General features: G+C 51.4%; 1 protein-coding gene across 1 annotated transcript; it reads left to right on the top strand.

Moving 5' to 3' along the window:
• Nucleotides 1–4214: 4214 nt before the first annotated feature.
• GPR157 (G protein-coupled receptor 157) lies at nt 4215–23308 on the top strand. The gene is made up of 4 exons (XM_066374970.1): nt 4215–4724; nt 16149–16362; nt 19864–20058; nt 20538–23308. Exons 1-4 carry the CDS (start codon nt 4342–4344, stop codon nt 20745–20747), a joined length of 1002 nt encoding a protein of 333 aa, XP_066231067.1. The 5' UTR covers nt 4215–4341; the 3' UTR covers nt 20748–23308.

Raw genomic sequence — 23308 nt, 5'->3', positions numbered from 1 at the left:
GGACTAGCAGCCCTTGGGATAGGAGATTCAGCGCCCAGGAACTCTGTTGACAAGCTGGGAGTCAAATGTTGCTGGCGCCCCAATGCCCCAGACAGGCAGAGCATCGCTCCCTAGTGATGGATCCTGGTCGGGGGCATGTAGGAGTCTGTTTCTCTGCCTCCCTGCTTTTCACTTCAGAAAAATACTAAATTAAATTAATTTTTTTTAAAAAATGGAAAAAAAAGTTGCTGGCTCCCTTTGTGGGAGGCCACACTGGGCGGCTTAATATCACCCGGCAACTTAGGAAACATGGTTCTTACTTCCCGCTTAGTGCCGGGACCCCTCAGGGCAACACTAGTGAGTTCAGACTGTGGAAAGTTAGCTTCAAGCTCAGAGCTAAGCCATTTGAAGCTATATCATCATGTGTCTTTTCCATTTTTCCCCCCTAGTAGTGGGATGTTCTTTGAGTATTGTTTTCCAGTGCAAAGAAACCCAGCAATCTCCTGATCGAACTTGCTTGTCATATAGCCAGTCACTCGGGAGGTGGTCAAATCTCAGTAAAGCAGGAAAGAGATAGTCAGGTTTGATCTGCCCACAGAGCAGCTTGCCAAAAGACCTCTCCAGTCCCTTTTTGTCCCCTAATTACCCTAAGGATGAAATGACTATGATCTGGGGATAAAGTCCATTCCAGGCTCTTGCTCAGCCATGTTCCAAAGCCCAGGGTTAGTTGCACAATCCATGCCTGAAACTATTCACACCAGTAAAAAGCTGAGAGGCTTCACTGACAGCCAGGGTCTGTTTATGGCCTGGGGTCCTCTCAGCAGGAGGTCAGCAGCTTCTGAAGTGACTCAGAAGGAAAGCGGCTGCTCCTCAGCTCAGCAGGGTCAAGTCCACAAATATTCAGCTCAGCAGGGTCAAGTCCACGAATATTCTCGCTCAAACTGCTGGGAATAGTTTTTAGTAACTATGTCTCTGATGAAGAAAGAATATATGCTCATTCCAGCCTGGCTTGTAATAGCTGAGACCTGGAAACAGCCCAAATGTCCAAAAACAGTAGAATGGATAAATGTATTATTTATATCAGGGAAAACTATACAGTAATGAAAATGAATAAAGGGCAACTTTATGCAAGAAGGTGGATGAATCTAACAAAAATAATGTTGAGCAAGAAACAGAAGACATGAAAGGTAACACAGAGCCCTGGCTGGATAGCTTGGTTGGTTAGAGCAGTGGTAGTCAACCTGGTCCCTACCGCCCACTAGTGGGCGTTCCAGCTTTCATGGTGGACGGTAGCGGAGCAACCAAAGTATAAATAAAAAGATAGATTTAACTGCCTGACCTGTGGTGGCGCAGTGGATAAAGTGTCGACCTGGAATGCTGAGGTTGCCGGTTCGAAACCCTGGGCTTGCCCAGTCAAGGCACATATGGGAGTTGATGCTTCCTGCTCCTCCCCCTCCTCTCTCTCCCCTCTTCTCTAAAACAAATAAATAAAAATCTTAAAAAAAAAAAAAAAGATAGATTTAACTATAGTAAGTTGTTTTATAAAGATTGATTCTGCCAAACTTAGCGAAAATCCAACATAAAGTACTTGGTAAGTAATTATTATTATATGCTTTAACTTGCTGTAACTCTGCTTTATAAATTTTATAAAGTAAAGTTACTTCCCTACTTTATAAATCACCATTACTGTGGAACCGGTGGGCAGTTAGAAAATTTTACTACTAACAGAGATACAAAAGTGGGTGGTAGGTATAAAAAGGTTGACTACCCCTGGGTTAGAGCATCATCCCAACATGAAGAGGTTATTGGTTTGATACCCGGTCAGGGCACATAGAGAAACAGAGTAATGTTTCTGTCTCTCTCACTCTCTCCTTTCCTCTCTCTCTCTAAAATCAAACAATAATTTTTTTTGAAAAATGTAACATATATAACATTTAGATGAAGTTTAATGACAGGCAAACTATACTATTTTGTTTAGGGATGCATACTTGAATGGTTAGAAGGAAAAAGGCAAGAGAATGACAGAGGAGGAAGAAAGTGGTTTGGAGAGAGGTTTTATGTGTGCTGGTAATGTTAATATTTCTTGCTCTAGATGGGTACCTGCTATAGAATGGTTTATTAAATTGCACAGTTGTATTTTAGGCACTTTGCAGAATGCATATTTCACAAGACAGTGATTTTTAAAGTGAGATACAAAAAGATAATCTACTCCTGTGATAATTTGCCTTTTATAACTCAAATGAAAAATCAAATCTAATGTACACTGAAAACTACAAAACATCATTGACAGAAATTAAGGATGACCTAATTACATGGGAAAACATCCTGTGTACATAGATAAGAAGATTTAACATCATTAGAATAGGATTATTCTCCAATTTATCCACAGATACAACACAGCCCCTATCAGAATCCTAGAGGGCTTTATTTGCAAAAATGGAAAGGCTGATCCTCAAATTGACAAGCATTGCCAGGGACTCCAAACAGCCAAAGCAGTCAAAAAAAAAAAAAAAAGTTGGTCCCCTGTTTTAAAACTCACTGCAATGCATAGTAACCCACACAGTGTGGTACTGACAAGAAAGAAAATATAGTTGTAAATCTTCCTGAGTTTGGATTAGGCAATGGTTTCTTAGATACAATACCAAAAGCACAGCAACAAGGAAAAAAAGTGGGTGACATGGACATGGACAAAATAAAAACTTCTGTGCTTCAAAGTACAGTCAAGAAAGTGAAAAGCTAATTCACCAATAGGAGGAAAAAATCGTAAATTAATCTGGTAAGTTTCTAGTATCCAGACTATATAAAGAACTCTTACAACTTAATGACAAGAGGATAGACTCAATTAAAAAATAGGCAAGGGAACTGAATGGACATTTCTTCAAAGAAGATATGCAAATGATCAATAAGCACATGAAAAGATGTTCCATATCACTATTAGAGAAATGCAAATCAGAACCACAATGTGACACCATTTCACACCCACTAGGATGTCCGGTAATCAAAAAAGCAGATAATCAAGTGTTAGGAGGATGTGAAGAAATTGGAGCCCTCATACATTGCTGTAGTAACACAAAATGGTGCAGCCACACAACAGTAAACATTTAGTAACGACATGACCCAGCAATTTCACTCCATTAGAATTGAAAACGTAGGGCCACACAAAAACTTGTACATAAATGTTGACAAGCAGCATTATTCATAATTGCAAAAAAGTGAGAACACGGCCCAAATGCTCATTGACTGATGGAGAATCATTCATGGATTATCTATAGGAGGGAGTATTATTTGGCCATAAAAAGGAACGAAGAACTGATACATACTACAACACGGATGAAGCTTGAAAACTCTGAAAGAGGTGAGTGACAGAAGGTCACCTGTTGTCCAGTTCCATCTCTATGGATTGTCGGAATAGGCAAATCCATAGACACAGAAGGTCAATTAGTGGTTGCCAAAAGCCAGGGGAAGGAGAAATGGGCAGTGACCACTAACTGGGTTTCTTTTATGGGGTGATGACTATGTTGTGGAATGAGGCAACGATGATGGTCACACAAACTTGTGACTAACACTAAAAACTACTTAATTAGACGCTTAAAAGTGCCAATTTTATGATACGTACATTATCTCAATTAAAAATACAAAATTATTTATTCGAAAAAACTCGAATAAATTGGAATTGTTTCTTAAAAAAAATTACACCGAATAAGATTTTTTTTTTTTTTAACTAGTGTGCTCACTGTAAGAAAAACTGTCAATACCCCCTTCCGGAAGTAACCACCACAGCCTTGTGAACGCAGTGTACCAACCATCGCTGGAAGAAGGAGGATCACAGATCTAGAGTTGTTTTTGTGACCAGTAGAAAGAATGCCTCCATCCCCCACCCAAAACACAAGCACTCGCTGGAAGGAAGGACGGTAACAGTAGCCCTAAAAATGCAAGCGCGTGGCTCCCCGGGACTAGACGTCCCAGCCCTCGGGCCAGCGCGGGTGTAGCCCTCCGGAAGGGTGGGGCTCGCGCTCTGGAAGCCCGACTGCGGACTGGCTGTGTGCGCCACGGAGAGGGGCGTGGAGGGCGCAGGGGCGTGGTGTGAGAGAGCGTTCTCCGGGAGACGGGCGGGGCGTGGGGCGGGGCCCGGGGCCGCCGCGGGGACGTGAGGGACAAGGGGAGGAGTAGGGGGCGCAGGGGCGTGGCGTGGGGGCGTGGGCGGGGCATGGCGCGGGGCCCAGGAGCCCGGGCGGGGCTAGGGGCCGAGACCCAGACGCCGAGGGCGCGTCGGCGCCGAGTCGGCGGCCGCTGCAGTGGCCACCCGGCCTGTGTCCCCGTGGCACCATCGCACTGCGGCCCCAACCCCCTGCTCGCCCGGCCATGCGGCTGCCCGCGCCGCCCACCGAGCTGGTGCCGTCGGAACGCGCGGTGGTGCTGCTGTCGTGCGTGCTCTCGGCACTGGGCTCGGGCCTGCTGGTGGCCACGCACGCCCTGTGGCCAGACCTGCGCAGCCGGGCGCGGCGTCTGCTGCTCTTCCTGTCGCTGGCCGACCTGCTGTCGGCCGCCTCCTACTTTTACGGGGTGCTGCAGGACTTCTCGGGCCCCTCGTGGGATTGCGTGCTGCAGGGCGCGCTCTCCACTTTCGCCAACACCAGTTCCTTCTTCTGGACCGTGGCCATCGCCCTCTACCTGTACCTCAGCATCGTCCGCGCCACGCGCGGTCCCCGGGCCGGCCACCTGCTCTGGGCCTTCCACGTAGTCAGGTGGGTGGTTGCGGCGCCCATGGATGTCCCTGGAGACCCCCGCTCCCCGCCTGGGCCCTGCCCGCTGCCCCTGTGGCCCCCGCGCCCTTCTGGCGCCCACGTTTTGGTTGGATCTCTAGCCCATCGCGCATCAGGTAGTGTCTGCTCACTCCCCAGGGCAGCACCGGGTCAACAAAACGATGTCAGGCTTGCCTGAGAGGTGGACCTGGCCTGAGCATCGCTGCAGACGGCGCCCCCCTTCCTCCTTGCCCCCGCGTGAGCCCCCGCGACGAGGGCACCTCAGTTCAGCACCTGGGGGGAGGAGGGCCATAGCTGCCCTTTGAGCTGGGTCCTGGGAACTTACATGCACCTGGGGAGCTGCTTGCTGCATCTGGCCACCTGTGCCGCCCATGGGGAGAGGCACCGGGATCCCGGGCCGGGAGCTGAGTGTGGTGGCTGCCCCAGGTTGGGAAGCCTAGCAGCTCCCAATCTCATACCAGCACCAGCACCCTGAGCCACAGGTGTGATGCATTCTGGCTTCCTGTCCATCCAGCTCTCCACTGTAAGATTTACAAAAGGCTGTCTTCTTTATTTTCTCTGCTCATCTCTAGACCACAGGCCCCTGCCTGTTGTTATCACTGTTCTAGATGATCTTGAGTTTCTCTAGTTGAGCAACTCTGAGGTTGAGGTCAGTGACAGAGGCTGGTCTGGAAGAGGGCCACCAGCTGCCTGGAGTGTCAGGGATTAGGGAAAAGGAAAGCCTTGTCCTTCCCTGGCGTCGAAGCATCACGGCAAATACCCCTCACCTGCCTAGGAAGGTTGGCCCCTTCCTGGTGTCATCTCAACATGCAAATGTCTGGTGCTGTCCTGTGTTGAACTAAGGCAGGAATCTTAGAGGGCATGTTGCCTCTTCTCCCTCCCCAGATAGTGTACCAAATACTGCCCTAATTATAGGTCCTCTCTGTGAAATGCCTGAGTGCTTTCCAAAGACTGAGGACACTCAGCACTTCAGCAGACACGAGGCACCTGCATGTCACAACAGTGAGGTCACAGACTGCAAGAGTCACTTGAACTCTTCTCAGAGCCGTTAGATAGAAGCCAGCCAGCCCCTGGGAAACTAAATGGCCTGCTTCTCAGCTGTTCAAGTCAGAGTCACTGCGAGCCGTTCAGACGGCGCCCGGTACGCTGCAGGGACCCACAGAAAGTGGGGATGCCGTTCCTGCCTCCGCTGTCCGCCTGACCTCAGTGTCCATTTCAGAGACCCGGTCCTTGGCTCGCTGGCTGGGAGAGGGAGTATGTACACTATAGTTCTCTGGTGCCAGAGAAGGAGCCCAAGGCTGTCTTTGCAGGAATCTCGTCCCTTTCTCCACTCTTTTATAAAATATCGAAATTCGATATATTTTTGTACGCAATGAAAGACAAACCAAATGCAGCTCCTATAGGAGAAGACAGCTTTTCTAGGAAACCTGAGTTGGGAGTTCTTCCTGTTCACATCCAGGGGGGGTTTCAGTGATGTTTAGGAAAGGCTTCCCAAGAAAGGCTGTATGTCCCCTGCTGGCCATTAAAAAAAAGATCCCAATTGTTCATCTTGTTCATTAAATCCACCTGCCTCTTAAAAGAAAAAAAAGAAGAAAAACCTGTGTCCAAGCTAGAAAGGCACTTTGATAGTGTTGTTCCCTTTCAGAAGTGAGCACTCACATTTTACTAGACTGAAAAAATTGATAAAACCTGTCTGACAGGTTCCTCTATTAACCTGGACCCTCCCAGATGGTATAGCTAATGACCTTACTAAGGACTCTCCACTGTCTTATTTTTTTTTCTTAATTTTTAAAAATACGTATGTATTGATTTTTAGTGAGAGAGGAAGGAAGAGAGAGATAGGAACATGGATGTGTTCCTGCACATACCCTCACCGGGAATCAGACCAGCAACCTCCGCGCTTTGGGACGGTGCTGTCCAACCGAGCTATCGGCCAGGGCTGCCCCATCTTTCTTTGGAGGATCAGTTTAGTGTTGCTTAGGTGCCTGTTGGTGTGAGAAATCTTATCTTCAGACATAGGCTAGACCCTGTCATCACTATTACCATTGCAGACAACTGAAAAAATCAGTCCACTTCTTCAAACCTTCTGGTCTTGGAAAGTATTTTAAAATACGATGAAGAGTTTTTACGAATTGGTTAAAAAAAAAAAAAGGACAAATATCCTGACAAAATAGTAAAAGTTGGTAAATATATATGGGGAAAAGTTTAGCCCTGTTAGTGCTCGAAACAATGCAAGTTATAACACTGAGGTATCATTTTCTCATTAAATTAAGAGAAAAATAACACTAAAGCAGAATATGAATGTGATAAGTGCTGGTGAGTCTGGTATTTTCCTACATTATTCTTGGTGGTGTAAATTGGAATGGTCTATGGGGAAAGTATTTGGTTCACACACCTTGATCCAGTAATCCTATTTATAGAGACCTACTCTAAGGAGATAATCCAAAATGCATGCAAAGCTGTAGGGCAGAGGAGTTTGTGAGACGCTCTTGTCAAGGGGAGGATTTGAAAGCAACCTCAATGTCCTCAAAATAGGGAACAGCAAGCTCTAGACAGCAGCCCCACCAGCAATGGAATGCAGCCAGTACTGGCTGTGAACTCTATACATCATTTTTTTAAACAGTGTGATACAATGTTAAGCAAACATAGCCGTCTATAAAACCCAGTACAGCAATACAAACTCAGCCATCTATAAAACTCTGCACAACCATGTGCAGCAGGAGGTGGGGGAGAATCCTGCCCTCACACAGGCTCCCAGAAAGCCCCTGCTCGGAGGCCCCATTGCGGGACCTGACACGGTTCCCTTCTGCAGAAAGACTTTTTCTTTGCTCATTGGCAAAGGAGGGCAGCTTAGACTTTTGTTATCTTCGGGGAAATTGCATTTCCTACTGGCTGCATCTGGCTCCTGAGCCCTTGCAAGATGCTGTCTTAGGCCTCAGCTCACTGGTCACCAGTCAGGGAAGGGACAGGATAATCACCCTCCAGTTGTCGGAGGGAGCCCTGCCCGAGGCCACATAGTAGGAGGCTCAGGGTGAGAACTCCAAGGTCTTTCTTCCTCTTAGGGTTCCATGGTGTCTCTTGGCCTCGACAACCATTTCTTCGATTGAGATATAATTTGACAATGATTTATTTTTAACTTTCCAGATTTTCCCCTATCATTGACATTTTATCATGTTACCTTTATCCTCTCCAGTTATTTATTTTTTTTCCGGAACCATTTAAGAGTAAGTAAGTCACAGACCTGATGCCCCTGAACATGTGTTTCCAAAAAAGACAAGGACAGCCTCTTTTTTTTTTTCTTTTTCTCTCTATTTTTATTTTTTTCTGAAGCTGGAAACGGGGAGAGACAGTCAGACAGACTCCCGCATGCGCCCGACAGGGATCCACCCGGCACACCCACCAGGGGCGAAGCTCTGCCCCTCCGGGGCGTCGCTCTGTTGCGACCAGAGCCACTCTAGCGCCTGGGGCCGAGGCCAAGGAGCCATCCCCAGCGCCGGGGCCATCTTTGCTCCAATGGAGCCTTGGCTGCGGGAGGGGAAGAGAGAGACAGAGAGGAAGTGGGGGGGGGGTGAAGAAGCAAATGGGCGCTTCTCCTATGTGCCCTGGCCGGGAATCGAACCTGGGTCCCCCGCACGCCAGGCCGACGCTCTACCGCTAAGCCAACCGGCCAGGGCCAGGGACAGCCTCTTAAGGAACCACATAGATCTTCCAGAAGCATGGGGTGAGCAGAGAGCAAGGCTGCTATCTGATTTGTGGACCTTATTGAGATTGTTGTCAGTCTTGTCATAACATCCCCATAGCAAAGGAAAATCTTGGCTTACATGTTGACTTAGCCTTCAGTCTCTTTATTCTCTTGCAATCTGGAACAGTTCTTCCGTCTCTCTTGGTGTCTCCTGACATTGACTTTCTGGAAGAGCGCAGGCTGTTACTTTGTAGCCCGTCGCTCCTGCTCGCTGGGGTTGTCCCACTTCCTCCTGGGTGGATTCAGATTCTGCGCTGTTGGCAGGAATCTCACAGAAACCTGTTCCAGCTTCCTCCCAGCGACTTTGATTTGTTCCATTCTTGTCCGTGTTCCCTTGGCGGAAGTGTTATCAGTCTGTTCTCCGCTGCAGTTACTGTGCTTCCTTTTGTCATTAATAAACATCTGGTTGAGATAAATGTCCTGCTACTCCCCAAACTTAGAGCGTCCATTGACAGTCTTGTAAAGTTAATTTCCTGGTTGTCATGGCCTTTTTAAGGCTGTGTGACAATATTCAGTGTTCAGGGGCAAGCCCTGTATTAAGTCCCTTTGTGCCCGATACAGATGTTTCCGTGTGCTGTTCCCTTCCTGTAAGATAAGCCCATGGCCTGAAACTGTTCCTGTGTGCCTGGTAAAGGTGACCTCCCTTCAAAAGCCCGAGCTAGGTCAGGCTGGGTCAGTGAATGTTGCCTGACCTGACCTGTAAGCCCCCAGGCCACTGGGCCACGACTGTGCCAGGTTTTAGTCCCCCTCCCCTTCATGTCCTACCTGGGGGAAGGTCAGGCTGGGGTGGGGGGCTCATCTTGCTATGTCTAAAGTATAAGGGTCCTGGCCATGTTGGCCACCTCAGGCAGTCTTAAGATTTCTTCCAGCTCCACTGAGGTGGGAGTGAGTGTGGGCATGGTCCCTGCCAGGGGCGGGTCGTGTGCCCCTGGCCTATGCACTCACCCATCCTCTGTAGTTTGCTTCAGGGGTTCTGGAGGAAGGGGGAGTCTGTGGCGAACCCCAAGTTCGCCATATAAACCCCTGCTTTGGGAAGTGGGAAGTTCTCATCAGAGAAAAGGGGAAACATGACCTGAAAGGGAAGGTCCTCTAGCTCTCTAACTGGAAACAAGCTCATTGCTGTGGGGCCCAGGGACAGGGCCCCCAAGCAGGCAGCATCTGACTGTGGGCTGGGCACAGAGGCTGCATGAACAGTACTCCATCTGGGTCAGTGGCCCCCAAAATAACAAGAGTTGAACTGGCTTTTTAATGACCTCCAAAACGTTTTCAGAGGGCACTGCTGTGTAGCAAATCGTTCTCCACACTGCGTCTGAGTGTTCACGGAAGCCTGCTGTTGGGGCCGTGAGGGCAGAGGCTGCCCCTCGACCCCTTCACCAGGGCGAGGTCAGACCTGCCCAGCCTCACCTGGGCCGGGACTCAGGTGCGCCTGGACTTAGGTGGGCAGGAAACACCTCTGAGGGCTGCAGGATGCGAGAACCAGGGCTGTGGCAGACCGAGCCAGGGGGTGTGTTTCAGAGTTCCTTTGGGCACTCTTCCCCTCTTCAGCAGCCAGAGCTACAGAGTGACCTCATGGTGGCCTGGCCAGTGGCTGACTCCCTGAACTTCTCCCATGTCCTACCCCTCTGCTCCACACTTAACAATTAGTGGCCATTGTTCCGGAAAGCAACCTCGAGGCAGCGTGGGCCTTGTGACTCCTCTGGGCAGGCAGGCAGGCGGGCAGGCAGGCGTGCAGCTGCAGCTGCCTTCCCCCTGGGCCCGCTCCCTCCTGCTCCTGGGAGCTTTCTAAATTGGCACATTGTTGCCCGATAGTTTTGTTCTCAAAGCGGTTTTTGAGTTACGTTAACATTCAAGGCTGTCCATAGGCCGCACGGCCATAGACAGGGCACTGTTGTGTGGCTTACAGAAGGGGAAAAGACCCCTTTGTCTCCTTCCCAGCCAAACCCCCAGCCCTCCACCGAGATCTGCAGGAAGGGTGAGTTCTGGGGAGAGGGAAGTGTAGGACGCTGACCCTTTGTGTGTGTGCGTGTGTGTGTGGGGGGGGGGAGTTCCATTTGCACAGGAACTGGGGTCCCACCCTCTGACTCCGGGGATGCTGAGGGAAGCCCCGAGCACCCTTTGTTCGGGGGACAGGCGCCAGGGGAGGTTGGCTGACACATACCAGAGACTAGGGGGTGGCTTACTCCTGGCTAGTCTAGTTCCAGCTCCCCGGGAGAGATCTGGAAACAGAACGGATGCCAGTTCTAAGAAGAGCTAAGCTCCTCGTGACAGACCTGAATGCCTACCCCTCCCACCCCCACCTCAGACTCTGCTGGGTGTGGTGAGGGTGGGACGCCCAGGACCTGGGATCTGACTCCTGCCCCTAACCCATCTCTCTCCCCCACCCTGGAGTTTGTAGAAAACCTCTGTGTTAGCGTCCTGGGTCTTGCCTAACACAGTGCCACAGCCTGGGCAGCTTTAACAACAGGAATTGATTCTCTCTCTCAGACCTGGAGGCTGGCAGTGAGATCAGGGTGTCGGCAAGGTTTTCCTCGGAGGGCTCTCTCCTTGGCTTGTAGCTCTCTGTCCCCTGTGTCTCCTCGTGCTCGTCTCTCCATGTGTCCGTGTGTCCAGATCTCCTCTTCTTGTGAGGACACCAGTCAGATTGGCTTAGGACCCACTGTAGTGACCTTATTTTACCTTAATCACCTCGTTAAAGACCCCCCTCTCCAACGACAGTCGCCTCCTGAGGGGCTTAGTGATTCCACATGAGCTCTGGGGGATACAGCTCAGCCCGTGACAGCCTCCGAGCGGGGAGAACACTGGCTGGGGCTCTGACCCCAGTTTCCAAGCAATGTCAGTGAGAGCTGGGGCCCAGGCTTGCCGGGAGGAGCTGTTGGTGCCCCTCCCTGGTGGGGATTCGGCTCACAGTGTGGTCTTCAGGCCCCCATGTGAAGGAGCCCCTAGCCCTGCTTCCCCTCCGCCTCAGAGTCGTGGGTTTGGGGAGGAGGGGCCTTACCGGTCACCTGTTGTAGCTGTGCCCCTCCCCCAGCACCTCTCATTGCGTCCCGCACAGGGCCCTGTGACTTCCATCTGTTTCAGGATTAAATAGGACACCCTGCCCTTTCTTCTAGCCGTCTAGCCCCTTCTCCCCTAGCAGGACCTTGCTAAGAGTCTTGAAACATTTGAGAATAGCTCAAGGTCCAAATGCCCGGCTCTGGTGCCAGCTTCACAGCCTCGGGTTTAGGGTGTGGGTCGCAGGTGTCCGCACAGAGGCAGGGCAGTTTGCTGGCCATTCTGAACCGCCCATGTCTCGGCATCAGGGCAACCTCTGTGACCACACGGGTTTCTAGGTCAAAACCAACTAAAGCCCTCGATTTTTTTTTTCCACACTTGCTGTTATTAAGCTGAATTTCAGCCTGACCAGGTGGTGGCACAGTGGATAGAGCATCATCAACCTGGGATGCTGAGGACCCTGGTTTAAAAACCCCAGGTGACCGGCTTGAGCATGAACTCATCTGGCTTGAGTGTGGGTTCATGGACATGACCTCATGGTCACTGGCTTGAGCCCAGAGGTTGCTGGCTTGAAGCTCTCCTCCCAACGACATATGAGAAGCAATCAATAAACAACTAAAGTACTACAACTATGAGTTGATGCTTCTCATCTCTCTCTCTTCCTGTCTCTGTCCTTCTCTCTCTTCTCTAACTAAAATAAAAATAACAATAAAGCTGTATTTCAGTGTTTTTCCAAAATTTTGTGCTGGTCCACAAAGGAGTTAACTACCTTGATGCTGTATGAAAATCAAACTTTGGTTCACAGTCGGTGGTTGAAAGCCACTGTTGTGTCATACTTGTTCTGATGTTGTCCATTTTTTGGCTGATGACTTCTTTTTCGTGGAGGAGCAAAGAACTGTGAGGAGGCATGGGTCAGAAATTGAAGTATACATTTCCGGAAAGCAGGAATTACTTCCCGCGCGTCCCTGTGGAGCGCTTTCCAGATTCACGTCACCTATAGCTTCAGGGCGGCCCCCTGGCCAGAGAATGGCTGGGCTTATCGGAGTTTGCCGAAGACATCGCTTTCTCCTCGCTCTGTAGGCCAAAAACTGGGGACCTTGTCAGCTCCCTATCCTCTGCATTTTCTGTCCACCCTTGGTGTCCGGCAGCCAGCTGCTGAGGCCCGGTGGTTAAATTTTAGGGCATTTTGTGAGCTGATTGTTAAATACAGCCCTTATTAAAAATTAGATTATACAAACTAAAAGATAAGTGATTTATACTAAAAACAGGAGACACACAAATACTCAAAATTGATTTTGTCCTGATTATTTTACTGCATTTTACTCTGTTCTGTGCACTCAAGTTTCTTTAGATTGTTGTATCTGTGTGATGGAAAGCCTGTCTGCTGGTGGCTTGCACTTGGCCATGGTGGAAATATTTATTTACACCTTGGGAATGGGCAAACAGGACACCTCAGCTTGATTTACTGTTTTGTCAGTTGTGTAGGGCAGAGGTCAGCAGACTTTTCCTGTCAGAGACCAGGTAGTAAGGATTTCCAGTTTCACAGGCCCTGTGATCTCAGTTGCAACCGCTCGGCTCTGCCCTTGCAGTCTGAAAGCAGCCATGGATAGTATGTAAATGAATAAATGTGACAGTTGCAAGAAACCTTTAACTTACAGCAGCAGACCTTCTGGCCTGAGGGCCAGAGTGTGCTGGACTCCTGGTCTGGACTTCAAGTGGTGGAGAAGACGTTAATAACTCAAGACAAAACTTAAAAGTGTCACTTGTCTCTGAGCTTAAGCAGAGACGGCAGCCTCGCTGGGCAGGCGGGAAGCTGGTATTTCACGGGGAGACCATGAGAAGAGGCAGTGTCATGGAACAGGAAGAACAGGAGCAGCCCTTTTGCAGTGCTGGAAAATTATCTGATCCCACAAAGAAGTTGTTCATGTCCCTGTCGGGCCAGTGAAGTCCTGGCATTCGTCTCGTCCCTTGGTCTTCCTTACTTCTCTCTCCTCTCACTTGCTAAGGAAAAGGGAAACATCAACCAGCTTCACATCCTTGGAACTGCTTTCTTTGCTAACTGCCGCCACAGAGTGGCCACAGGTATCGGAGTCCGGGGAAGATCAACCAAAACATTCTGTGAGATTCAGGTGGCCATTTGGAATCGACAATAAGGGATTTTGCGTAGTATTCATTATAAGTTGTGCTTCACATCTTTTACATCAGGACATTTTATAATAAGTTCATATATGCACGTTTACATATACACACCTGCATGCATGCATGCATATACATACCTATAGGTGTACAGATACATTTTTTTGGAGAGCCGCTTGTTAGCGCATCACAGTGCGGGGTATCTTGGGTGTCTGTGAGTTACAGTCTGGTTGAACCTGCTTTGCTGGGTTAGTAGACTGTCCCTCCCACTCCATTCCCACTGCCTCCCTGATCTTACCTCTTCTTAGCACCTCCCACTTAAAGACCTCCCCCAGACAGCTTCTGACCCCAACTGCAGCAGCTGCCCTCTATGCTTAAGTTCAAACAGCACTCTGAGTGATGTGCCCTTAACCCTTTCAAAGCCCTCTCTCTGCCTCTTTGGTCTCTCTGGCAATTCCTGGCACACACTCAGCTCCAGGCACACCCCAGCAATCCAGAGGAAACACATCACCTTGTCGCTGTAGTAGGACGCATCCGAAGTCTCAGAACACGGTCTGTCACCGCGTGGTTCCCCAGGTCTCCTGTTGGGGCCGTCAGGATGCTGAGCAAGGGGAAAGGATCCCCTCGCTGCCTGTGAGCCGGGTTCCCTAGCCCTGCTGCTACCTCTGTTCCTTCCAGCTTCCTTCTAGGTGACTGTCCCTGCACAAAGTGCACACAGCGTTTTCCCTTCCCAGAATTTCTCAGAGGAGCCCTGGAAACCATAAAGTAATGAGGAACCACGTATATAACTTCAGGATTGCTGTTTTCACAACTTTAAAAGCCTTTTGCTGGTCTGGCTGGTTGGCCCAGCAGTAGAGCGTCAGCCCTGTGTGTGGATGTCCTGGTTTTGATTCTGGGTCAGTATACACAGGAGAAGCGACCATCTGCTTCTCCACCCCTCACCTCTCTCATCTCTCTGTCTCTCTCCTCTCCTCCCACAGCCATGGCTCGATTGGAGCAAGTTGGCCCTGGGCACTGAGGATGGCTCCATGGCCTCAGCTCAGGTGCTAAAATAGCTCGGTTGCCAAGCAATGGAGCAATGGCGTCAGATGGGCAGAGCATCACCCCCTAATTAGTGGGCTTGCTGGGTGGATCCTGATCCGGGTGCATGCAGGGAGTCCGTCGTCACTCTGCCTCCCCGCTTTTCACTTAAGGAAATAAAAAGCCTCTTGCTTCCTTTACAACAATGTGCATGCAGTGAATATTTAAGGACTGAAATTGGGGAAAGTTCTCAGTCACTTGGCTCAAAGTTCATTCATTCATGCATTCAGCAGGCCCTTCTTTTGCCCCTACCTGGTGACAGAATAGTGAACAAACTTGGCCCTTTCCCTCAGGCTCATGGCTGTGACATGTCCTAAAATCCCAGGATGGCATGACTTTTAAAAAGGTAACCATTTATTACAACAGTTTGACACAAATATACTATCTTTTTTTTTTTTTTTTTTTACAGGGACAGAGAGAGAGTCAGAGAGAGGGATAGATAGGGACAGACAGACAGGAACGAAGAGAGATGAGAAGCATCAATCATTAGTTTTTCGTTGTGACACCTTAGTTGTTCCTTGATTGCTTTCTCATATGTGCTTTGACTGCGGGCCTTCAGCAGACCGAGTGACCCTTTGCTCGAGCCAGTGACCTTGGGTCCAAGCTGGTGAGCTTTTGCTCAAGCCAGATGAGCCCGCGCTCAAGCTGGCGACCTCAGGGTCTCAAACCTGGGTCCTCTGCATCCCAGTCTGACGCTCTATTCACTGCGCCACCGCCTGGTCAGGCTCGACTATACTATCTTAACTTGACCAGCTAAATAACTTGGCATAGAGCAAGCATTTAAAGTGGATAGGCTCCTGGGTGTAACTGGATACCTTTGTCATAACCCTTTAGCTTTTGTGGGGTTTTGGCCCTTCTGTTCCTTTGTGACTTCTAGGAGGACGGGCTCCTTCCTGCCTCCCCTGCTGGGGGTGGGGGGCAGACACTGAGGGTACTGGTGTGGGGACTTCCCGGAAGGAACCTTAGGGCTTGGGCCTCATCCCTGCTGTGTTGTGGGTAGCGGGGGGATAGTAATTAAGCTCCAGAAAAGTGAGCCTGGCGCTGCCCTGGGCTTCATGCTTCAGAGGGCCCCCTTGGGCCCTTGCTAGGACACCGCCTCTTCCCATAGAGCACAGAGACCTCGGGACTCGGGAGATGTGTCTGCCCCAAGCCCAGGTCCCCTTCTGGATCCTGCTGCAGGTGCATGGGACCCCGGACCTCCCTGCCAGGCACCCCCAAGCCATCAATGTGTGCACCCCTAGCCCAGGCTGGCTGGAGGGCTGGCCGGATGGCATTGGGATGGACTTGGTGGGGCAGAGCTGGGGCTTTGAGGACTCCTGCCCCCTCTCTTCTCTGGGGACACTTGGTGGGTGTGGTTCTCCTTGTCTGAAGAGCATCCCAGTCATCTCACCCTTGCTGGCAGTGCTGGGAGCCAGGGCCTGACCTCTGTGCCCATGTGTGTCTGTCTGTTCCCTCAGCTGGGGGGTTCCACTGGCCATCACCGTGGCAGCTGTCTCTCTAAAGAAGATCGGCTACGACGCCTCAGACGTGTCCGTGGGCTGGTGCTGGATCGACCTGGAGGTGGAGGACCGTGTGCTGTGGATGCTGCTGACCGGGAAGCTGTGGGAGCTGCTGGCCTACGTCACGCTGCCGGTGCTCTACCTGCTCATCAGGAAGCACATAAGCAGGGCGGTAGGTGCCCGCGCCTGCCCCAGCCCACAGTTCTGGGGGACACAGAGCCCCTGAGTCCTGGCATTGGGCTCCACCACTCCGTACAGAACTAGATACGAAGAGCTTGTGGTGTGCCAGGCACCGTGAATCACACGTGTTGTAGGTTGTCTGGTTTGCTGGCTACACTACCCTGTCAGGAGTGGGTCCTGTGACTCCTTATTTGTGGATGAGGAGAGGGGGCCTTACAGAGGGTAAGGGCTCCCCAAATCCGCTCAGTTCCCTAGGAGAGAGCTCCAGCCTGTGTGCTCCGCCCCAACCCTCTACTGCCCCCTCCTGGACAGACCACCCTGGTGGCTTAACCTCAGGAGGAATTTAGATGGAAGGTGAGTAGTATCCAAGTCAGAATTGAACTGGGAGGGAGGCCATGAGTCTCATCATCAGTGATACAATAACTCACCTTATTATTCTGGATGATTAGAATTATATCACAGATAGCAGACTTTTCGGGCACTCAGGAATTTATAAATCAATTTGCTGGGCCAGTTGGCCAGAAGGCTAGAAGACTTCTGACAACATGAGCTGGCCAGAAATTTTAGGGAAGAATGGTTTTTCTCTGACAGTCTGGCCAAATTGGTCCATGTTCTTAACTACTAGCTCTGCAGGTGTATGGGCTTCCTCCTAGCCACAGGCAAACTGCTACACACACATACACACACACACACACACACACACATGCCTCATATTAACCCATCTATCTATTAGCTTGACCATTGGCCATTCATTCAGTACATTATAATTTTTTTTATTTTTTTTATTGGTTTTAGAAAGAGAGGAAGGGAGCAAGAGAGACAGAAACACCAATCTGTTCCTGTATATGCCCTGACCAGGAATTGAACCCACAACCTTTGAGTATCAGGACAACACTCTAACCAACCAAGATATCTGGCCAGGGTTCATTCAGTACATTTTTCTTAAGTGAGAGGAGGGCAGATAGTGAGGCAGACTCCCACATGCACCCTGACCTGGATTCACCTGGCAACCCCCATCTTGGGCCAATGTTTGAATCAACTGAGCTATTTTTAGTGCCTGAGGCTGACGATCAGACCAACTGAGCTATCCTCAGCACCTGGGGCCAACACTTGAACCATTCGAGCCACTGGCTACAAGAGGGGAAGAGGGAGAGGAAGGAAAGAGAAGCAGATGGTCACTTCTCCTGTGTTCCCTGACTGGGGATCGAACCCTGGATGTCCATATGCCGAGACAACATTCTATCCACTGAGCCACAGGCCAGGGCATTTTTATTGAGCGTGTACTACACACAAAAGCACTGGGTGGTGGTGGGGGTTTATCCTGGGAACTCAGATGGGGATTCTGTTCTAGAGAGAGACAGAAGTGTAAGAAATTATGATAGAAGATCAAAGGTGACAAGGGGCTGGAGCAGTAAGGCAGGTCCCTGTGGAACTCCGGCTGCCGACTTCCAGGCCCACTCTGCAGGGTCTCCGGTGCGGCACCCTGAGTGTCCAAGGCTGGAATCGCTGGCAAGCGCGTCTCTGTTGTTCAGTGCAGACTGTGGCCTCAGCAGCCTTTTCTGAGCTTGGAGGGTGCTCCTGGCGGCTGTCCCCACCCTGTACTCCCACCTTGAGTCAAGACTTCCTGTTCTCACTTACTCAGAACTGAGCTGATTCTTCCGGCCGCCCCTGCTGGTTCAGCTAGAGAGACGCCTGAGGGGCGTACCAACTGGTCTGAAACCCTCGTTGTCTTCTTGCCTGGGCCAAGGGTACCCTTCTCTCCTCCTCCCTCCTCCTTCCTCCTGTTTCCTGCCCTGGAAGGGTCCTGGGCTCCCAGAGCTCCACCAGCCCTGCGGGCTCTAGAGCTACCGTTTTGTCTTTCTTCCTCCTGCCCTTCCTGTAATGGCAGGAAGCCTGGAGCCGCCAGCCCAGTCCCTGCATGTGAGAATGGGTCCACAACTCTGCCAGTGTTTCCCTAAAAATGGAGCATAGTGGGCGGGGAGGTGTTGATGGGAGTTGTTGTCACCTCTGCAGAGGAAGGAGAACTAACATGGAGGAAGAACTAGAAACACAGGAGCCAGAGGGGCACCCCCTGCCCTGCCCTTGATGGCTCAGTTCTGGATGGTGCCCTGGGGGAGGAGGCAGGTGCTCTGAGCAGGTGACTTGTGGCACCTGGGGTGGCCAGAGATGCCCAGGTATGTGCCTCTTCCTCCCCCGACCTGGACCTTCAGTGTCCCTGACACAGGGCCAAGGTGAAGAATGTATCTTTGTTGTGAGCAGTTTTTGTCTCTTTTTACAAATTCATTTGTGATCTGGAAGTGGAGCCTCCCCCTCTTCGCACTGAAGGGAGTTCCCACAGGCGGGGAAGCCCAAGCTGGTGCCAGCCCACCTCCTCTTTCTGCCCCAGCTTTGGGGGGAAGGCCCCCTCCTCTGAGCTCCTCCTGTTGGGCAGGGCCTGGGGAGCTCGTATTCTGGAGGGGGGCCGTTGTAAGCAACCACCAGCCTGATACACAATGAAGAATGCCGTCTAGGAAGGAGGTTTGATAAGAGCTGTGAAAAACACGAAATTAAAGAGCTGGCTATGGAGAGGGGACGGCATGGGAAATACTTCTGCAGTTCAGTACGGCTGTCAGGATGGGCCGTATTCAGGAGGTGACACTGGAGCAAAGACTGGAAGGAGGTGAGGGAAGGAGGAGCAGAGATGGATGGGGAAGAGCATCCTGATAGAGAGAATGGCGAGTGCAAAGGGGTAGGGTGTGCCTGGCACACTGGGGGACTAATAAGAAGACCTGTGTGGCTGCAGTCGTGTAAATAAAGGGGAAACAGTCAGAGCTAGCCCAGGGTTGGAGACATTTGTAAGGAACTTGTGAAGTGCGGAGCCACCAAGAAGGGCTCGGAGTGCACAGCTGGTTTGATCTGACTTAGGTTTTCTAGCGACCCTGCCACTTCTGTGTTGAGAATAAGACTGTAGTGGGGGTGGGGGGGAGGTTGGTTGGTAAGGGTGATGGAGAGAGACAAGAAGAGGCAGTGGCAACTATCCAGAGAAGCTGTAATGGGGCTTGAACCACACTGGTGCCTGTAGACAGAACACCTTGATTCCACGTCTCTTTTGAAGGCAGAGCCCTACAGGACCTGACCACGGATGGGATGAGAGGCTGTACAAGAAGAAAGGAGTCAGAGACGACACCCACATTGTGGCCTGGGCACCTGAAAGGATGGCATTTTTGTTAGCTGAGATGGGGAGGCATGCAGTAGGCTTGGGGTCAAGACCAGGCATTCCGATGTCAAGCGTGTTGTGAACACACACGTGGAGATGCTGCACAGGCCATGGATTGAGGAGACGGGAGTTCAGGAGAAAGATCTGGGCTGGAGATGGGAACCTGGGACCCCAGTGTGCAGGTGGAAGGCACTGCACACCTCACTGCCTCCTCCCACGAGTCTGAGTCCCTGAGAAGGTGGGCGGCCGGCGGGCATCTCGCCCCACTAACGTCTGCTCTTGGTGTTTCCTGCGCAGCATGAGGCGCTCTCCGAGTACCGGCCCATCCTGTCCGAGGCGCACCGGTTGCAGCACCACAGCTCCATGGCCGATAAGAAGCTGGTCCTCATCCCACTCATCTTCATTTGCCTCCGGATCTGGAGCACCGTGCGCTTCGTCCTGACCCTCTGTGGCTCCCCAGCCGTGCAGACCCCGGTGCTGGTCGTTCTGCACGTAAGTCTGTCTGCCCTCCCTGGCCCAGCCACTCCTGGCGGCAGGATCAGATCACTTCCCCCAGTGGAGTGGACACGTCCCAGTGCATCAGGCAACGCGGGGCTGGTAGGGGGCTCGGCTTCAGTTCCTTCCTGCCTGCCTGAGACGGGGAGCCCCACAAAGACAAGGGGAAAGTCACTGGCTCTCTGCAGCCTGGGGGCGTGTGTTGAGGTGCTCTCCAGCGGCCTAGAAGACGCGGGAGAGTGGACCAGACCTGGGTCTTTCCCAACCCAGAAGACCTGGAGGCTGGGCTGTGCCCAGTCTGCAGCTTCAGACCTGCCCAGAGCTTTGCCGAAGGGCCCGCATGGCAGGGTCATTGCAGACTAGCCCCAGGGGTGGAGGACAAGGTTCTGGGGGCTGTAGCACTTGGCAGCCTCCTTGCATGTGTGTTTTAGACCCACTGCGGTCCTGAACTCATCCTCTCCTCTCCTCCCTGACAGGGAATTGGGAACACCTTTCAGGGAGGCGCCAACTGCATCATGTTCGTCCTCTGCACCCGCGCTGTCCGAACTCGGCTCCTCTCTCTCTGCTGCTGCCCTGCCCAGCCTCCTGCAGAGAGCCCGGCTGGCCCCCCGAAGGGTCCTGCGCCCTCCGGGATGGAAGACTCTCAGGGACCCCGGTGGAGCCCCGATGAACTTCCACACACCTGAACTCTTCCCTTCCTAGTTCTCTGCACATGTGGGCACTGCCTCCCTTGGACAGGTGGCCCGAGTCCCCCTGCAGGGAGTGGCGGGGACGTCAGCCATGCTAGAATGGAAGCCTGCCTTCTACTCTTGAAGCTCTTGACCTGGCTGAGGGGACAGCCACAGCCACAAACTCAGCTTCTTCTACCTCCTCGGCCCTCAGGCAGCACGTGTCCACTCAGACCCGTGTCCTGCTGCACTCGGGGTGTCTGTCTGCGTGAGGGTTGGCACTGAGATTCACGGAGACCAGTGGTACGCAATCACTGCCCGGTTGCCTTGAGGTCCAGCGGTCATCGGCCCCTGGACCACGCAGCACTGTTTACAATGTGAGGGCCCACACCTGTGGGGAAAGCATGAAGAGATATGTGCACCAGATATCCATGCTAAATAAAATGTCAGGGGGGTCCTAGAGAGGGGTGCTCCACCTGGATGTCGTGGAGCGGATTCCCAGTTTGTCAGGGTGCTGACATTCCCCAGAGAACCTTAAGGTGTCCTGGTGAGTGCCATGGGCAGAGCCCACACAGCCGCTCAGGGCCGCCGGTCCCCTGGGAGTCTCCCCAGGTCTCTCTGTGGGTCGCCAGCCTTTGGTGTGGATGGCACTTGAGTTTCAAGCACAGACCAGAATCCAGACTCCTGCCTTCACCAGTCACCTCAAATCCAGGTTCCCTTCTCCAGAGCCGCGGCAGGAGCAGGCACCAGAAAGGCACTGGCGGGGGCTCCCTGCGTGTGGACGCCCCCTGTTTCAGCCCTGTGCTTGGGAACACAAAAGTGGGGGGTGGGGGTATTGAGGGGGACTGGCTTATTCACTGCCTAGTTTAGTTTTTATAGGAAAAGTAACCGTGAATGGTCCAAATACTGATTCGTTCCTGAAGGTGAAGGTTCGGGAGTTGGTTGAGGGAAGTGACACACGGGTCATGGGGCGATTATTTACATTTAATTGGAAAATAATTTAAAATAAGCACCTATGTCTCTCTTCGGTGGCTCTTCCTTCAACCCTTTATTTCAGAAAACTTTTTGACATCACAGAAGCCGTTGGCTAAGAACGGGGTGTAAATGTCACCACTGGAGCCCTGGGGAGGGCAGTCCAACTTGACCTGATTGATGTCCCTCCCACGGGTTCCATGGGAGCTCTGCAAACTGAAATGATTTTCAGAACCTGGGAAGACGGTTCTGGATTAAAACCAAAGCCATGCCATCCTGTAGATTCCTGTTTTATTCTCAAAAGCAAGATCTGTAACAGAAAGAGACTCTGAAAGGAACAGTGATCTGCAGAACTAGGTAAAAAATGATCTAGTTTTTGGTTTCTTTTTTAAAAGTTATGAAAATCAGCAAGAGGCAACCATCCCCTTAAGAGTCAGAGAAAGCTCCAGGCTGCCTTAGGGGAAACTAAGTCAGTCCGGGAATGCTACAGAAACAGCTCATATCCGGGGAGTTTGGGGTTCCCCTAAAGATGTTTCAGCAGATTCCGGGCGCATAGCTGGTCGAGACTCTCACGTTAGCTTCTAAAATGGAGCAGAAATTCAGGAAGCTGCTTGATGCAAAAAAGAAAATGATTCACAGCTGAAACAGTGGGCGTCCACACGCAAGGAAAAAGAGACTGTGTGTGGGCCTCAGAGGAGTGTTGCCACAGTAAGTCCTGCTGGGGAAGGGGCCCCAGAGCCCCCTACTCAGACTGGTGGGGCACGTGGCCCCCTCAGGACAGGCTGGTTTCCCAGACGGGCTGCAGCCAGGAACGGCCGGCAGAGGGAGCTGGGGGCTCACAGCAGAGAATCTTCAGGTGCCCCGAGATCCCCCAAGTTCTCGTTGTTCCACTTGTTTGATGCCGCTGTCTTGTCTGCTCTTGTCAAAACCTCCCAACAGGTACACCTGCGTACTGTATTTCCATCTGGGCTTCCTGTGCTGCCGCAGGTGGAGATGTTCTGTGAGGGGCGGAGACGGCGTGGGCAGGGGCGGGGCCTGAGGCCAGGGTGCCCACGTCAGCCCTGCAGCTGGGCGGGCGGGGCTCAGGACTGGAGGGCCTGTGGGAATGGAATCACATCCTAAAAGCCCAAGATGGGTGGTGGGAAGCTCCAGGGGAGGAGGCCGGTGCTCTGAGCAGGTGAACACAATGGTGTGTTCCTTTTACACCGCCTTTGTCTCTGTGGTTCCTGTTCACCACCTTCATCCCTCCACCTACCCAGCCTCAGGTGGGGCAGGTGCTGTGGTCTCGGGCGCTCTCTGAACCTTAGTCTTTTCATCGGATTTATCAGGCACTTTCTGCCTCTCTGGACTTGGGTGGTGTTTTGTTGTTTGCTTTGTTTTGATTGTTTGTTTTTTTAAATAAAGGTCATCATTTGGCCAGGGCTGAGGGTGCAAGCATCTCCCCGTACGCCCACGACAAGAAAAAACATTTTTTACAAACTACCTGTCACGGCATAATAACCTAGTGTGAGGTGGTTTTGCACGTGCAAGATTGGAATGAAAACCCTGACCATTTGGGTTGATGCCGAAGTTGTATTTTAAGTGAAATAAAATAATTATTTTTCTTT

This window comes from Saccopteryx leptura, chromosome 3, assembly GCF_036850995.1.
Source record: "Saccopteryx leptura isolate mSacLep1 chromosome 3, mSacLep1_pri_phased_curated, whole genome shotgun sequence".
Classification (NCBI taxonomy): domain Eukaryota; kingdom Metazoa; phylum Chordata; class Mammalia; order Chiroptera; family Emballonuridae; genus Saccopteryx; species Saccopteryx leptura.
Note: the sequence above shows the minus strand (reverse complement) of the source record. Positions and strands in the feature narration are given on the sequence as shown.

Bases quoted from the DNA above. Each gene is read 5' to 3' on its own strand.
- GPR157 (XM_066374970.1), top strand. From the start codon at position 4,342: ATGCGGCTGCCCGCGCCGCCCACCGAGCTGGTGCCGTCGGAACGCGCG. The intron at 16,363-19,863 runs GTAGGTGCCCGC...TTTCCTGCGCAG, and splicing joins GGAAGCACATAAGCAGGGCG to CATGAGGCGCTCTCCGAGTA. The intron at 20,059-20,537 runs GTAAGTCTGTCT...CCTCCCTGACAG, and splicing joins CGGTGCTGGTCGTTCTGCAC to GGAATTGGGAACACCTTTCA.